Below are 17,792 nucleotides of genomic sequence, written 5' to 3'. Positions count from 1 at the left end.
ATATTTGGGTAAAATTCATGCCCTTCTTCATGATTTTAATGATATATTACCTCCTGCTTCCACTCCTGCTGAAGAACTGAAACAACGATCAAAGTTCTTCATGTTGTTGGCATTATATGGACTCTCTGATGATGTCTGTCATGTCCGTGATCAGATTTTGGGTTCTCCTGTCATACCCAACTTTACTTCTACTTGTTCTGCTCTTTTGCGTATACCGAGCAAACCAGTCACTGAGACATCTCCTCATATTGATGATTCCTTAGTTATGGCTATCCAACGTGATGATCGAAGTCGGTCTCGCAAGCCAAGTAAAGGACGTACAAAATGTGACCATTGTGGCAAGTTAGGCAACAAAATTGATCGATGTTATGCGCTTCATGGGCGTCCTCCTCGACCTGTAGCAATGGCTAATTCTGATCCATCTCCCCGATCACCGTCTGCAGACCTTCCTACTTTATCTAATATCGTAGAAAAACCTGCAATCTTTAACGAATTTCTTAGATGGTATGAGGATCGTCAGCACTCTAGTTCCACTACATCTGCATCGGTTGCACGTACAGGTACACCTTTTGTTGGTCTGACTCACTTTCACTCCCTTAGACCTTGGGTCCTTGACTCAGGCGCCACCGATCATATCACTGGTAACAAGTCCTTGTTTTCTTCCTTGTCATGTCCGGATAATTTACCCTCGGTAACAATGGCTGATGGGTCTAGAGTCTCATCTCATGGTGTTGGTACTGTTGATATTTTTCCATCCATATCCATTGATCATGTACTTTATGTTCCTGGGTCTCCCTTCAGCTTATTGTCCATAAGTCGTCTAACTCGTACCCTTAATTGTGTTATTTCATTTACTAAAGATTCGTTTGGTTGCAGGACCGGAGTTCGAAACACATGATTGGCACAAGATGTAAGTCTCATGGCCTATACCATCTCCGCCCTTCTCCACATGTTGGCGTAATCATGGAGTCACCATCCCTTCTTCATGCTCAGTTAGGTCATCCTAGTCTTGCCAAACTACAACAACTTATCTCGAGGTTGTCAAAATGATCAAGTTTGTCGTGTGAGTCCTTTCAATTAGGAAAGCATACTCGTAGTTCCTTTCCTCGTAGTGTCTCACAACAGTCGTCGTCCCCCTTTTCATTGGTTCATTCTGACATTTGGGGACCTAGTCGTGTTAAGTCCACTTTAGGTTTTCTGTATTTTGTTACTTTTATTGATGACTATTCCAGATGTACTTGGTTGTTTTTAATGAAGAATCGTTCTGAGTTGTTTCCTATTTTCCAATCATTTTTCAATGAAATAAAAACACAGTTTGGGGTTTCTATTCGAAATTTACGCAGTGATAATGGCCGTGAATACCTTTCTCAACCGTTTAAACATTTTATGGCTTCTCATGGCATTCTTCGCCAAACTTCATGTGCTTATACCCCTCAACAAAATGGGGTGGCTGAGCGCAAGAATAGACACCTTATTGAAACAACTCGTACTCTTCTAATTCATGGTCAAGTACCCTTACGTTTTTGGGGTGATGTTGTTCTCACGACATGTTATCTTATAAATCGCATGCCATCTTCCGTCCTAGATAACAAAATCCCTCATTCTATCTTATTTCCTTAAGATCCTCTACATCCATTACCTCTTAGAGTTTTTAGGTCTACATGTTTTGTTCATGATTTTAGTCCTGGTCTGGATAAGTTATCTCCTAAGTCTCACAAATGTGTCTTCTTAGGATTTCCACAGTCACAAAAGGGCTATAAGTGTTGTTCCCCTTCCCTCAATCGTCATTTTATCTCTGCTGATGTCACTTTTGATGAATCTTCTTTTTACTTTTCACATCTATCTTCTAGTTTTGTACCTCCACCTGCTACTGTTGATATTCCTATTTTCTGTGATCCTCCTGGTGATGCTCCACCCATTTTGTCTCCTCCTTCTTTAGACTCTCATTCACCACAGGATCATCCTTCACCACCACCCCTTCAGGTTTATAGTCGCCGCAATTGTCTCCCTCATGACTCACTTCCTGTGCCGCCTCCTTTGTCTCCTCCGGCTCCAACAAATGAGTCTGATCTGCCTATTGCCCTCCGTAAAGGTATACGCTCTACCCGTAACCCTTCTCCCATTATACTATTCTTAGTTACCACAAATTATCTCTATCTTTTTATACATGTCTCTCCTCCATTTCTTCTGTGTCAATTCCCAAGTCTGTGGGTGATGCTTTAACTCATCCTGGCTGGCGTCAAGCTATGCTGGATGAATTAAGTGCTTTACAGAAAAGTGGAACTTGGGAGCTTGTCCAATTACCATCTGGAAAGTCTGTTGTTGGTTGCAGGTGGGTGTATGCTATCAAGGTTGGCCCTGATGGCACTATTGATCGTCTAAAAGCTTGACTGGTTGCCAAAGGCTACACACAGATTTTTGGTTTGGATTATGGTGATACTTTTTCTCCAGTGACAAAAATGACCTCTGTTCTCCTATTCATTGCCATGTCCGCTCTTCGCCAATGGCCTCTTCACCAACTTGATGTCAAAAATGCTTTCCTTAATGGTGACTTGCATGAAGAAATTTATATGGAGCAACCGCCTGGCTTTGTTGCTCAGGGGGAGTTATCTGGATTGGTATGTCGTCTTCGCAAATCCTTATATGGCCTAAAACAGTCTCCTCGGGCCTGGTTTGGTAAATTTAGCTGTGTTGTTCAACAATTTAGTATGTCTCGCAGTGAAGCGGATCATTCAGTGTTCTATCGCCACTCAAGTGCTGGATGTATCTACTTAATAGTGTATGTTGATGATATTGTTCTCACAGGAAGCGACTATCTTGGCATCTCTTAGATGAAACAACACCTTTGTCATCATTTTCAAACCAAAGATCTTGGGAAACTCCGGTACTTTTTGGGTATTGAAGTAGCACAATCCAACACCGGTATTGTCATATCTCAGAGGAAGTATGTGTTAGACATCTTGGAGGAAACAGGGTTAATGAACTCTAAATCTGTTGAGACACCTATGGATCCTAACATCAAACTCCTACCAAATCAGGGGGAGCCTTTCTCAGATCCTGAATGGTACAGAAGATTAGTTGGTAAATTAAACTATCTTACTGTTTTAGCATGGTGAGTCAATTCCTAAACTCTCCATGTGAAGACCATTGGGATGCAGTTGTATACTGAAGTATATTAAAGGATCACCTGGAAAAGGTTTGCTATATGGTCCTAACAACGATACAAAAATCGTTTGCTATTCAGATGTTGATTGGGGTGGTTCCCCTTCTGATAGGAGGTCTACTTCTGGATATTGTGTCTCTATTGGTGGCAATCTGATATTTTGGAAAAGTAAGAAGCAAAGTGTTGTGGCAAGGTCCAGCGCAGAAGCATAATATAGAGCTATGGGATCAGCTACTTGCGAGCTTGTGTGGCTTAAACAATTACTTAGTGAATTGAAATTTGGAAATGTCACTCACATGACACTTATATGTGATAATCAAGCTGCTCTCCATATTAGCTCTAACCCTGCCTGCCATGAGAGAACCAAGCACATTAAAGTTGATTGTCATTTTATTCGAGAAAAAATCATATCCGGAGATATCAAGACTGAGTTCGTTAACTCAAGCAACCAGTTGGTAGACATATTCACTAAGTCCTTACGAGGACCTAGAATTGATTATCTTTATAACAAGCTTGGAACGTATGATTTATATGCTCCAGCTTGAGGGGGAGTGTTAGATGTTAAGATGTGTGTTTCTGTTAATTGGGCTCAGCCCATTCTGTATTAAGGACATTGACCCATATCTTACATTATAAATAAACTACCCTATGTGTATGCAAAAGACACAAGGGATATTTTCTCCCAATCTTCTCTATTTCTCACACCATGAACCAAAATGCAATGAGTTGTCTTGGTCCATCAAAAGTCCCTTTTGGAAATGGCACAATGATTCCCACTCCAGGGATGTCTCAACAAGCACAATGAGGGATGTCTCAACAAGCACAATCAGGCATGCAGCCCCTTGTAAACAGTGGTGCAGCTAATATGCGCTATGGTCGCAGCAGACATAAGGTGGTTTGCAATCTGCTCAATCCAAATGTAAAGGTCTGGCAGGAAAGCTTGTTTGGGCAAAGAAAAGGACTGTCAGTCTTTATCTCCAAACTAGAAGGTTACAGGGATTCTTATGCCTCTAAAACACTTGCAGCAAACTGGCTGTCTGTAATGGAAATAGTTCGGCTTATATCTGAGGACCACATGAATAACAAACATGTAGGAAAGGCAGATTTCTTAGTTTTTCTGACAACAAACCCACATGGCTTTCTTGGTCAGCTGCAGTGTGTGCAGTTATGCAATTACCATCATAGACATTGCAATTATCTGTTTCTGACAGCCTTCCACTTGATTGGATGATTCAACTTGGGGATCTGGTTGTATTTAAGTCTCAATTGTCCAATCACCAGCAGCAACAAATGCAGAAACAACACCAGCACTTGCAATCACATCAGCAGCATCTTCCACATTTGCAACTTCCTCATATGCAGCAGCAACAACTTCCGTGGCACCAACAACAGCAGCAGCAATTTCCTCTGCTAGAACAGCACCAACAGCTTCCTCAGGTCTAACAGCAGCAGCTTTCTCAGTTGCAGCAATAGCTTCCACAAATCCAGCAACCAGCAACGTAGCAGCTACCTCTACTTCCACAAAAAATTCTACAACTACACAACAATAGAAGCTTCCAAAATTACTGCAACTGCAGCCTCTGCAACAACAGATGGTTTGGGAACGAATGGGTCAAACCTATGTTCAAAGCCGTGGGCAGTCACAAGCTGGTTTCTCATGGACAAGGGTTTCATGAGTTATCTCAATTTTTCAGTGGTTTCCCCATGGCTAACACACTGGTATAAAATGAAACATCTGTGTTATAATGTCCTAGCTTTCAGTCACAAGTATTTTAGCTCATAATGTGCACTCTCTAGTATGTCCTTATTACAGAAATGTTAGAATGTCCATTTGATGTCACAAATGTCTTTCTGCATTGCAATCTTGAGGATGAAATTTACATGGAAGTCCACTTGGGTTTAAAGTCGAGGAGAGAGGTGTGTAGACTAAGAAAATAACTTTATGGATTGAAACAGTCTCCTAGAGCATAGTTTGACAATTTTACTATTGTGGCAAGATCAAGTGCAGAAGCAAAATTAAGAATCATGACCATTTGTGAAATACTATTGTTAAAGATAGTTTTAGAAGACCTAAAGATTTATTAGGAGAAGCCTATGAGACTGTATTGTGATAAAAGTCATCACTAAATATTGTGCATATTTTAGTGTAACTTGATAGAACTAAGCCTGTTGAAGTAGATAAACACTTCAATAAAGGAGACATTGGATAATGGGACATGAACCATTTGTATCCTTTGGAAATCAATTTGCAAATGTATTGAAAAAAGGGCTAAGTGGTGCCACATTTTAATCTATTGTTGGCAAGTTGGAAGTGAATGACATCCACTCACCAATTCGAGTGGGGGAGTGTTGGAATTCATTAATTTATGTTGCATTTAATATTTTCTTGTTCAATTTTTTATTACATGATTAGGAGATTTAATTACATTCCATAATTAAGAGGAAAATTAGAAGGATTAATAGTTTGTTAATAATATATTTATATTTATTGTATAGGACCATTGATCCTAAATTGTAGGGATAGATTATATCCATCATAAATTATAATTCAGTTATGAAGTCTTTATATTCTATGAATAATATTAAAAGCATTTTTTTGACATATTGCAATCTTACTTCCTTCTTTCCCCCTTGTTTAACTATAGGTACGGACAATATCATTATTTGGTGAAGTATGGGGCATAGGACCATCCACAGCATTGAAATTGTATGAGAAGGGACATCGTTCATTAGATGATCTTAGGAATGATGGCTCACTTACAAATGCACAAAAGTTAGGGCTGAAATACTTTGATGATATCAGACAACGGATTCCACGCCATGAGGTTTGCAACATTATTATTAAAGTGATAACATTCCTCCCCACCCCTTCTTCCCCCACCGAAAATTTATTTTGTTAAAACCTTTATAACCATTTTAATTTGATAGGTTCAGGAGATGGAACACATTTTACAAAACGCTGGGGAGGACGTTTTACCTGGGGTGAGTGAGCCGTACAAGTATTTGTTGGAATGAGATTAATGAGTTTCTATCTTGTCATAGATGTTTCATTAGAATCTTTCACTTGAAATTTCTCTCTCATTATCTGATTTTTTCAATTAAAATAGATTTTTCCCATGTTGCCATGTTCTTTGAAATAAAAATGGGATGTAGATGGAACACACCAAATGATAAACAAAGAAAATAAAATACTGAACACAGAAACCACTTAAGATACAATAATGCACTTGCTGTCCTATAGACGAAAGTCGGCTTCATATTCTTTATGCACAAACTGCAAATAAGAACATACTTGCCTTATTTCTTTGATACCAAAACTTGAAAGGTTTATTCTGAAAGAAAGAAGATTCTTATTTAATTTATTCATTTGAAAAAATACATCATCCTCTATATATAGGGAACACTAATCCTACAATAATAATTACTGAGAGATGTCCAGTTAGGATAGGCTTCAGAGACATCAATACCAGATGTGCCAAGAGAAGTATCTAAGAGTACCAAAAGTAGTATAAGTATGCGATGGTTGTTGTATGATAGGGACAAAAGACTCAAGAGATTCAAAAGACTCAGCCTTGAAAGAACTCTCCTCCTAATGCTGATAACACATGTAAAAAGTTTTAGTTTCATTAAAAGTGACATCTATGGACGTAAAACACTTTCAACTCAGAGGATGGTTACAATAATATCCCTTTTTATTAGATGCATAGCCAATGAATTTAACAAGCACATTGAAATACCTAACTATGAAGAGTAGAGAGAAAAGAAACATATGGATAGAAGGGAGACATGAGCCTTTGATGATGTAACCATCCTCTGAGTATTGAAATACCTTGAGACACATGACCAACAATATTGAAATACCTTGAGACACATGACCAACAATATTGAGACAAATCTTACTTTTTATGGACAAAGTACATGATCCAGAGGGCTTACTCATTGATTCAACCATTGCTTTCAAGCGCTCGAGTTCCTCCTTATAAGCTTTCATATCAAGATCTGGTGGTGGTGAAGGACTAGATTGTGAAGGACTAGATTGATTGGTGGCTTCCTGTATTGAGGTAGTATGATTTACCCTTCTTTAAGTAGACCCTTTATTTTTTCTCATGCGCTCGAGAACATTCTTTCTTCCATGGATTTTGAAGCATGTTTCCTTAGTATGTCCAGATCTTTTACAATATGAACAATAGTCCCCATGAGTACCTTTTTCAAACGAACTTCCCATTTGTTCCCATGAGAAGAACTTAAAAACTTAGATCTACTCAAATATGGGCCAAACAGGACGTCACCGGAACTAGGCGCGTGGGCTACACACACTTGTGGCGGCGCGTGGCCGCGCATAGAGGCTTGTTTCCCAGAGCGACTTTCGATGTTGTGGTTGTCGGAGTTGGGCGCACCTAAGGAAGCCGTCGCAGTGGTCGGACAGCGGCGGCGGGAGCTACTGTTGCAGCGGAAACGGTGGGGGCTCTGACACCAAGTTGAAAATAAGAATATTTTATTGTTCTCAAACATATCAATTACATTCTTCTTTGCTCTATTTGTAACAATCTAATATTCTAAAATAGGGAAACAAAATAATCTAGAAGATTACACATCTATTTTCTCTAATTAGGAAGATTCTATAGATATCTTCTTTAATTAAGAAGATATTTCCTCTAATTACAACACTTTTCTTCATCCGTAATCATATCATAAAGTGGCAAAATCCAAGGGATCAAAGTGTCAAACTTGACCTTGACCAAGGAGAACCATATTCTAATCTTGGGAAATACAAAAGGTTAGTTGTTAAACTAAATAATTTCACCGCCTCACGTTGGCTTTTCAGTTAGGGCAGAAAGTTAGTTATTAAAATCTCCTTGTCAAGATTGTCAAGATGCCTTCACATGGATCTTATAGTATATTAAAAAGGCTTTGGGAAAAGGCCTCATTTTTTGAAGATATGGGAAATATTCAAATTTTTGGGTATTCTAATGTGGACTGGCTAGGGTCAGCAAACAATAGATGCTCAACTTCAGGGTATTATGTTTTTGTTGGAAGTAATTTAATATCATGGAAAAGTAAGAAACAAAATGTTGACAAGATCAATTGCAGTAGTGACATTCGTCACTTGTGAGCTCATATGGCTAAAGCCACTAGAAGAAATCAGCCTTGAAAGTTCTCCAATGCACCGTGTATGTGACAACCAGATATCATTATGCATTGCCTCTAATGCTCTCTTTCATGAGAAGATCAAGCATATTGAAGTAGATGATCATTTCATAAGAAAACAACTAGAGTTTGGAGACATGATCACTTGATTTTTAGATTCTAGTGTAGCAAGCTAGACCCACCTGACTTATATTCTTCAATTCAATTGAGAGTGTTATAATTATAGAAATAAGGAACTTATCTTATATATAATCAAGAATATCTAGATTATATATGCATTATTAAGAATGGTTTTATTTATTTTTGTATAATAACTTTGTTATTAAAGGATATCAAATTTCCTCTACCTATTGTATTAATTTTAATCCCTTTTTCTCGATAGAAATAATACATCTGTGTTGTCTCAATAACGGTTTCAACTCAATGTTTTTATCTTTCCTAAAGTTTAACAACTCACATAATCAGAACAGAACTCTCAATTTGTTTCTGCTACAGTTTGCATTGAAGAATCATGTTGAAAACTTGCTCATGGTGCTGTTATGTCATTTAGGTTGTTATCATCTGTGGGGGATCATATAGACGTGGGAAAGCTACCTGTGGAGACATTGATATCATAATAACACATCCCGATGGACAAAGGTATGGCTTGATTTCTTATAACCTTTATTTGTGAAGAAAAATTGCGTTTAAATATATGGAGTTTTTTCTTAATCATAGTACAAGCATGCTATAGCAGAGTGGAAAAGCCTTTGGCTGCAAAAAGATTCAAATAATGGAGTGATTTTCATTAGCTGTTATTACTGCTGCCATTGGCTAACCATGGTGCTCTTACCATGATAGAAGTTCCAAAATCCCAGTTTTAACTACAATTTGCTAATGCATTCTTTTCTTCAAGAAGCATAATAAACAAAGAAAATCAGACAAGAACACAGAAATAAGGTAGAGATGAAGATGTCACAATCTAGCCTATTGATGAGTCAATGAAGATTCGTCACAAAAATCTCAATCTTTGATTAGAATCATTGTTCTATGACAAGAACCAAAGGAATCCTCTCAATGAATTCAAAATTCAAATATTAACTATAAACAACTTTAGGCTTAGATATCATGTTGAATATAGTAAAACTAGGTATAAGATTATTCTCTCTTATGTCTAAAACACATATAGGGTAATATATTTATAATGAAGAATTATACAAGTATATATGGCAACTAAACATAAATATGGTAAATAGAAGATATTGTTAAAAACAATATCAACAATGCCAAAAGTCTAAGTTTTCCTAATTAACATAAAACGTAATATATCTAACATTTATGTTTCCCTAATTAAAATAAAACGCAATATATCTAACAAAATCTCTAAAACAGATTTATTTTAAATTGATTACACCAGTTCAAACACACCATCCAAATCAATTTGTCAGTCATCATAATAAACACACACAAAAGAGATTTAAATTATAACTTAAAACAAAAGGTAGTTAGTTTTCCTTACCTTTTTAAAAGCTCAAACAGTCCTATAGAACCTAGACCGTTCTCACCAAACACAACTCTATTTACACCTACAATCCATAAAATTATGATTAGGGCAACCCATTAAAATCACTGAACAACAAAGAATACAATAAAGAACTCAAAGAACACATGCATTGACTACCAGTCAACACGCATGAGGAAGGTACAAAACCAGAGAGAAGAGCAAAATTTAACTTAGTCTTATGCAAGATTTGATTGGACATAATTGAAGCCCTTGCCACAATGATCACTTAGACACTATCTGATATTCAAACAGATAACTCAAGGGTTAGAAAACTAAGAGAGATGGAAGAGGATTCTCAAAGAATGTGTTTTATTAGAGAGATAGTATATGTTTTAAGTAATGAAACTCATTAATCGAAACTGTATTTATATCTTTAACTTTTAATATTAAAATAAGTGAGTCTCATTATTTAGAACATCCTATCACCTCTCTTAAGATTGAAACTGTAAAATAATTCTAGAGGGCTTAATTGATCCCTTTTCACAATCTTTTATTTATAAGAATAAATTGATACACAAGTACATAATAAATAGGATAACCCTAGACACAATATAATCATGATAAATAGGGTAATCCTAGACACAATATAATCATGATAAATAGGGTAACCCTTGACACACTATAATGATGATAAAATAGGATAAATATCCTAACACTCCCCCTCAAGCTGGAGCATACAAATTGTATGTACCAAGCTTGGAACAAATAAACTCAATCCGAGGACCCTTTAATGACTTGGTCAATAAATCTGCGAGTTGATCGTTTGACCCAATAAACTCAGTACATATTTCTTTGGTCAACAACTTTTCACGAACAAAATGACAATCAATTTCTATATGTTTAGTCCTCTCGTGAACACTGGATTTGATGCAATGTGGAGAGCAGCTTGACTGTCGCAATACATCTTCATAGTATGGATGTCACAAAATTTAACCTCTTGAAGGAATTGTTTCACCCATATAAGTTCACATGTTAGTGATGCCATTGCCCTATACTCGCTTCCGCGGTTGATCGAGCTACTACATTTTGTTTCTTACTTTTCCATGAAATAATGTTTTCTCCCAGAAAAACACAATATCCTGTAGTAGACCGTCTATCAATAGGTGAACCTGCCCAATGTACATCACAATACCCAGAGACCTGAATGCTTCCTTTATTTTCATATAACAATCCTTGCCTGAGAGCCTTCTTTACATACCTTAGAATGCGAATGAGAGCATTCCAATGGTCAACACATGGAGCCTGCATGAACTGACTAACCACTCCAACTACAAAGGATAGATCTGGCCTTGTAATAGTGAGATAAATCAGTTTTCCAACCAGCCTCCTATACCTCTCTGGATCGGAGAATAATTCACCTTTTTCTGTCCTTAATTTCTGGTTTGGGTCCATGGGACTGTCTACCGGTCTACAATTAATCATGCTTGTTTCTTGTAATATATCAAGAGCATACTTCCTTTGGGAGATTACAACTCCATCTTTTGATTGTGCTACTACAATGCCTAAGAAGTATTTGAGACTTCCAAGATCCTTGGTTTGAAAATGTCTACATAAGTACTTTTTTAGTTGAGATATTGCAACAACATCATTTCCTGTAATGACAATATCATCAACATATACTATTAAGTAAACACATTTCCCGAGAGAAGAATGACAATAAAAAACTGAATGGTCTGCTTCACTGCGTTTTAGCCCAAATTTTTGAACAATGGAGCTAAACTTTCCAAACCAAGCACGTGGGGATTACTTGAGGCCATATAGAGATCGATGCAATTTGCATACCATACCAGACTCCCCCTGAGCAACAAACCCAGGAGGTTGCTCCATATAAACTTCTTCCTCAAGATCACCATGTAGGAAGGCATTCTTGATATCCAATTGATGAAGTGGCCAGTGACGAATGGCTTCCATGGCAAAGAAGAGATGAATAGTAGTTATCTTGGCTACAGGAGAGAAAGTGTCGCAATAATCAAGACCATAAACCTGAGTGTAACCTTTTGCAACAAGCCGAGCTTTGAGCCGATCAATTTCACCATCAGGGCCAACTTTAACTGCATACACCCATCAACAACCAACCGCCTTTTTTCTTGGGGGAAGGGACACCAGCTCCCAAGTATTACTGTGGTCAAGAGCCTGCATTTCTGCAGTCATAGCTTGTCGCCATCCAGGATGATCAAGTGCTTCTTTCACATTCTTGGGTATAACAACATCGGACACTGAGGATAAAAGAGAAAAATAGGAGGGCGACAATCGATGATAGCTTAGAAAATTATAAATGGGATGAGGGTTTCGAGTGGAACGAGTACCTTTTCTGAGGGCAATAGGCCATGCTGAATCATTTGCACCAGGAGGCGTGGGAGGAGGTGACAAGGGAGAAGAATCTGAAGTGGGAGATTTACCATTGTTTTGGGGAGGTGGACTATCCATTGGGGCCCTGTGTGGGATGATCTCAGTATGTGGAGAAACATGTGTAGAAGGATTGTGATCAAGACTTGGAATGACAGAGACAATGGAGCTATTTGACTCAGCCATTGGAATAGGAAGGACCTACTGGAGGATAGAAACATCCTGAACAAATGGAGAGAAGTAAGGAGTCTGTTCAAAGAATGTGACATTGGCAGACATGTAATACTTCTTAGTTTCAGGAGAGTAACACCGGTATCCTTTTTGAAGTCGAGAATAACCTAAGAAGACACATTTGAGAGCGCGAGCGAAGAGTTTGTCTAGACCTGGAGACATGTCATGAACAAAACATACACAGCCAAACACTCGAGGAGATGTATGAAAGAGAGGATCATTAGGAAACAAAATGGAGAAAGGGACTTTATTATCAAGAGAGGAGGAGGGCATCCTATTAATAAGATAACATGCAGTTAAGATGACATCCCCCAGTGATGGACAGGAATATGGGCACCAAGCAAAAGGGTACGAGCAGTTTCAACCAAGTGTCTATTTTTTCGTTCTGCTATACCATTTTGCTGTGGTGTATGAGGACAAGTAGACTGATGTAAGATACCATGGGAACTCAAGATGGCAGGAAAGGAGGATGAGAAATACTCTTTTGCATTATCACGTCCTAATATTTTGATTACTTGACCAAATTGATTCTTGATTTCATTCAAAAAGGAGGTAAAGATAGCTAACAATTCAGAATGATTTTTCATAAGATAAACCCAAGTACATCTTGAATATTCATCAATAAAGGTAACAAAATATCTAAAACCAAAGGAGGAGATACGACTAGGTCCCCATATATCAGAATGGATGATGGAAAAACTAGAATTACATATTGATTGAGACCTTTTAGGAAAGGAAGATCTAACATGTTTTCCTAATTGACATGACTCACATTCTAAGGTTTGGAGACCACTAAGTTCAGGACTCATCTTTTTTAATTTGGACAAATGAGGATGGCCAAGTCGATCATGTAGCACTTTAGGATTAGGAGCAGCAACACAGGACACCCTTGGACGAGATCCAAAATGGTATAATCCGCCAGCTTCATATCCTTCTCCAATCTGTCTCCCCGAACCACGCTCCTGTATAACGAAAGATTTATGATCAAAGGTTATTGAACAATTTAACATTTTAGTCAATTGGCTTAAGGAAATTAAATTAAAAGGACAATTAGGGACAAAAAGGATTGAGTTGAGATCGAGGTAGGGAGACAAAGAAACATGACTTACTCCTTTGGAAGAAGTTTTAGATCCATTTGCAAGGGTTATGAAATGAGGTTTTTCTCGAAAGGAAATAGATGAGAACAAAGAGGTATTACCAGAAATGTGATCAGAAGCACCTGAGTCAATTACCCATGAATTTTGACCTTCCATAGATTGAGAAACGCAGGCTGTTAATGTATTGGGAGATTGAGATGGTTGTGCCAAGCTGTTAGACTTTAACCTTAAATACTCTTGATATTCATCCTCAGAAAACATAGAAGTGGAATTTTCAGTCTTCAAAGTGAAAGTTTCAGTCTTCGAAATATTGGCGGTTTTGGAAGGAAACCATGTAAGGAGTAACAATTCTCTTGAGTATGACCCATCCTTTTACAGTATGTGCATTGAGGACGTTGAATATCGTTGGCATAAATGCTTTGGGCTTTCTTCCAAAAGGAGTGACAAGTTTTGAAAGCCCTCAAAGATACAAGAAGTTTGGGTTCCACTGATTGCCATAACAGGGCACACAACTGGAAATCTGCTTGTTTCCCCTGATCAGCTTTTTCAGTAGGCACTGATTGCCATAACAGGGCACACAATTGGAAATCTGCTTGTTTCCACTGATCAGCTTTTTCAGTAGGCACATGGCTTCCATCTCGCTCAAGGTGGTCATAATGCCCTTGGCCAAGGAACCAGATTTCAACGGCAGCAGACCATGATAGATAATTTTTTTTCATTTAGCTTCTCAGAGGTAATTGATGGACTTCCGGAAGAGGAAAGAGTACTATTTCTGAAGAAGACGAATAGTACTAGCGAGGAACAAGAAAACCCTAAGGGTTTAGACGAAGGAAACTGTGACATTAATGGACGATGGTGGCCGGCAACGGCGGGCAGTGGCCGGCAAAGGCGGGCAGTGGCCGGCGGCGACGGTGGCCCCAGATGGACGACGGTGGCCGGCGGTGGACGGTGGCCGGCGGCGGGCAGCGGCGGACGGTGTAGGGCGACGAAGAACTATGGCGTCGGACAGATATATATATTACGAGACAGAAACCAGAGCGGGATCGACCCGCTCTGAATACCATGTTAGAAGTGGACTTTAAGCCTAACTCAACCTCACAAAACCTTTGCACTCACTTATATACACTGAATTGGCCTTATCTCTAGTCGATGTGGGACTTCAAACACACCCCATCACACCGAGGTATATACATCTCGAGCGTGGGAATAGACATGTTTAATAGGTGGTCTGATAGCGGCACGATAGCGGGTGGAACAATATGCCCAACAAACAATAAATTATCGCTAGGATAGGCTCTAACCATGGCTCTGATACCATGTTAGAAGTGGACTTTAAGCCTAACTCAACCCCACAAAACCGGCTTGTAGGGTGAGTTTTGCACTCACTTATATACACTGAATTGGCCTTATCTCTAGTCGATGTAGGACTTCCAACAACCTCTAATACTCTAATTTCTAGGGTCTCACATATGCCTAACTTATTAAATTTTAATAGAATTGTGAATGGTAATGTATCAAAATATTCTCTTGGTAAAACAAAATTCTTAAAAAAGTCTTTTAGAAGCATGGATTAACTTCGAATACTGTTTTTACTTGGATTGATTGAATGATTAAGCGTGTTCTAAATTCTTAAAGCAATTTATGTTAAACTTTGTGCATTCCTTAATTTCTTCCGTGCTCATTTTCATCTCTATTATTGGAAAAATATGTAACATTCAACAGCTAAGACATTACATTTACTCTTTTTGTTAAGGAGAGAACACAGTTGACTAACATTTGCACATATTTATCATTGTTTGCTTTGTGGAAACTTCTTTTTTCATGTTAGAGGTTAAACGGATCTGTTCATTGCTTGCAGTCACAAAGGATTTTTGCCAAAGTTTGTAAAACATTTAAAGGATATGAATTTCCTAAGAGAGGATTTAATTTTCAGTATTCACAGTGAAGAGGTAATTTTAGCATTTTCTTGTTACCTATAAATTATGTGTTTATTTGGTTGATTGATTAAGCTTTCCTGGAAAACATTGATAAAATATTTCCAGAGATCATTATTCCATTTGTATGTTGATATCTCATCAAAGATAAGGGTTTGATTGCTTGCTTGCATATAAATATGAAAAGCGGTAATAGTTTGTTGAGATGTAACTTGTAAATTGCATTTAAGCTCAACACGTGACATTTTTCCTTTGTTTGCACATATGTGCTATACAGTTCATAGGTTGAAATTTTACATTTTAATAATTAGAAGGATTGAATAAGCTACCTTGTAGTACTACACAAATTTTGAAATGATAAGCTATTAGGATAATAAGGAAGGTAGGTGCGAACAAGTTTTTAATTTGTATGATTTATTATTCTTTGGAACTTTGATTGATCCTAGCTATTGATTACCCATTCACAAGGGATACAAATGTTACCAGCCTCCAACAAAATGATTCTGTGTCTGTTGATGTCACCTCTGATGAAAAAATCACAATTTTTCAACCTTATCTTTAGGGGAAAAACTCATGTATTGAAGATGAGAATAATATGAACCTCTATACCTTAAATAACAAGTATACTCATGAAGAGAAGGTATGTTATTCAATCACCACAAGTCCATCAATATGAACCTATACCTTAAATACTTGACATTAATGAGGAGCAAAATAAGCTAGCCGTTGAAGATCTGGATCTTCCAACTGTAGTAATTAAATGTTTAGAGCATGTACTCAAGGAAAGGTGTTAGAGCTTTTACCCATTGTCACAATTTGTGTCTCATGACAAACTATCTAGTAATCACAAACTTTCTTGGTCATGTAAATACTATCAGTATTCCAAAAACTATGGAAGAGTAACTAGAAAAATGCTCTGAATGTTGAAATGGGATTTTTTAGAAAAGAACAAAACTTCGGAGTTGGTGGATATACCTAAAGGAAAAATTATTGTTGGATGTAGGTCGGTATTCATTGTTAAATACAGGGTAGATGAGATATTAGAAAGGTATAAGGCAATGTTAGTAGCTGTTAGATGCTTCTAAGATATTGGTAGTTATAATATATTATGTTAGTTACAATTCATATTTTCTTTGTATTACCTTATGTGTATTTTCTACTAGAGCTGTCAAAACGGGTAACTCGGCTCGACCCGGCCCGGCCCATCACGAGTTGGTCACTTAGTGAGCCAACCCAACCTGACTCACTTATTAGCGAGCTGAAAAAATTCGAACTCGGCCCGACCCATCACGGGTTGGTGGGTTAAACGGGTTGGCTCACTAGCTCATTTAATTATAAGTTATTTTTAAAATAAAAAATTTACAATTTTTGTTAATTCAAATCTAAATAAACGTCACACTAAAATGATGTTAAACTCCAAAGACAATTCAAAATAAATAAAAAAAAAGTATCATACAATCCAAGCATAATCCAAAAACATGTACAAAAGTCAAACAAATAAGTTTTTAATATTGATAATTTTTGTATCACTTATCCATTTATAATATTAGAGTCTTGAATAGATAAATCTATAATATTTTTCCCTCTTGAAACATCTTTATCACTCTCTACCATATAATAAAAAAAATACTAATTAATAATATTGAAACACAAAATAATAAACAATTAAATTAAATTAGGTGAGTTGGTGACCCAACATGGCTCACTACCGGTTCAACCCGGTGAGCCGGGTTGAAAACTAGCCCGCATAAAAAATTATATTTTTTTCAAACCTAACCCGACTCAAACCCGTGGTGAGCCAGGTTGATTCGTGGATTACAACCTATTTTGACGACACTATTTTCTACATAAAGGGAACTACTTCTATATATAATTTGCACTATATTCAACATGGTATCTAGAGCTAGGGTTTCCAGGTAATCCATATACAAGTTTTTCGTCGCCGTCACAACTGCAATAATTAGCAGGGCTACCACTAGAGCTGTTACCACCAGTGTTAGGGTATAAGGTGGGAGGTAATGATAAGGGTTGGGAGGTAATGAGAAGGAGAAGAAAGATAGGAGGGAAGTGAGGCCGAAACGGTATTGACCGTAAAGGCCGAATGATGGAAGGCATGGAGAGGTAAGGCCGAACGGTGTTAACGGGGGGCGGCCATGCTGAACGGTGGGAGGCAGGAAGCGACCAGGCCGAACAGTGGGAGGCAGGGAGCGACCAGGCCAAACAGTGGAAGGCAGGGAGCAACCACACCGTTGAAGAATCACCATCTTAGTTGCGCAACGGTTAGGGGGGCGAGAGCTAATTACAGTAAAACGAAGAATATTCAGTATAAG

The 17,792-nt window shown here is 37.8% G+C and overlaps 1 protein-coding gene and 1 pseudogene across 4 annotated transcripts in view; both read left to right on the top strand.

Moving 5' to 3' along the window:
• POL{LAMBDA} (DNA polymerase lambda (POLL)) overlaps window positions 1–17,792 on the top strand; it is a 33,157-nt gene that overhangs the window by 9,633 nt on the left and 5,732 nt on the right. For 3 of the 4 annotated variants that reach the window (XR_015785860.1, XM_088112443.1, XM_088112445.1), the window contains exons 7-10: window positions 5,809–5,988; window positions 6,092–6,145; window positions 8,862–8,950; window positions 15,387–15,477. Coding sequence is in view for 3 of the 4 variants with exons in the window: in XM_088112443.1 (XP_087968569.1) it covers window positions 5,809–5,988; window positions 6,092–6,145; window positions 8,862–8,950; window positions 15,387–15,477 (414 nt within the window). In the remaining variant the exon portion in view is untranslated. The remainder of the gene's footprint in view (window positions 1–5,808; window positions 5,989–6,091; window positions 6,146–8,861; window positions 8,951–15,386; window positions 15,478–17,792) is intronic. The other variant, XM_088112444.1, reaches the window with a different exon arrangement.
• On the top strand, window positions 1,232–4,913 carry LOC148200396 (mediator of RNA polymerase II transcription subunit 25-like; annotated as a pseudogene).

Source organism: Vigna umbellata, chromosome 4 (genome assembly GCF_029865625.1).
Source record: "Vigna umbellata cultivar VRB3 chromosome 4, Vumbellata_1.0, whole genome shotgun sequence".
NCBI lineage: Eukaryota > Viridiplantae > Streptophyta > Magnoliopsida > Fabales > Fabaceae > Vigna > Vigna umbellata.
Note: the sequence above shows the minus strand (reverse complement) of the source record. Positions and strands in the feature narration are given on the sequence as shown.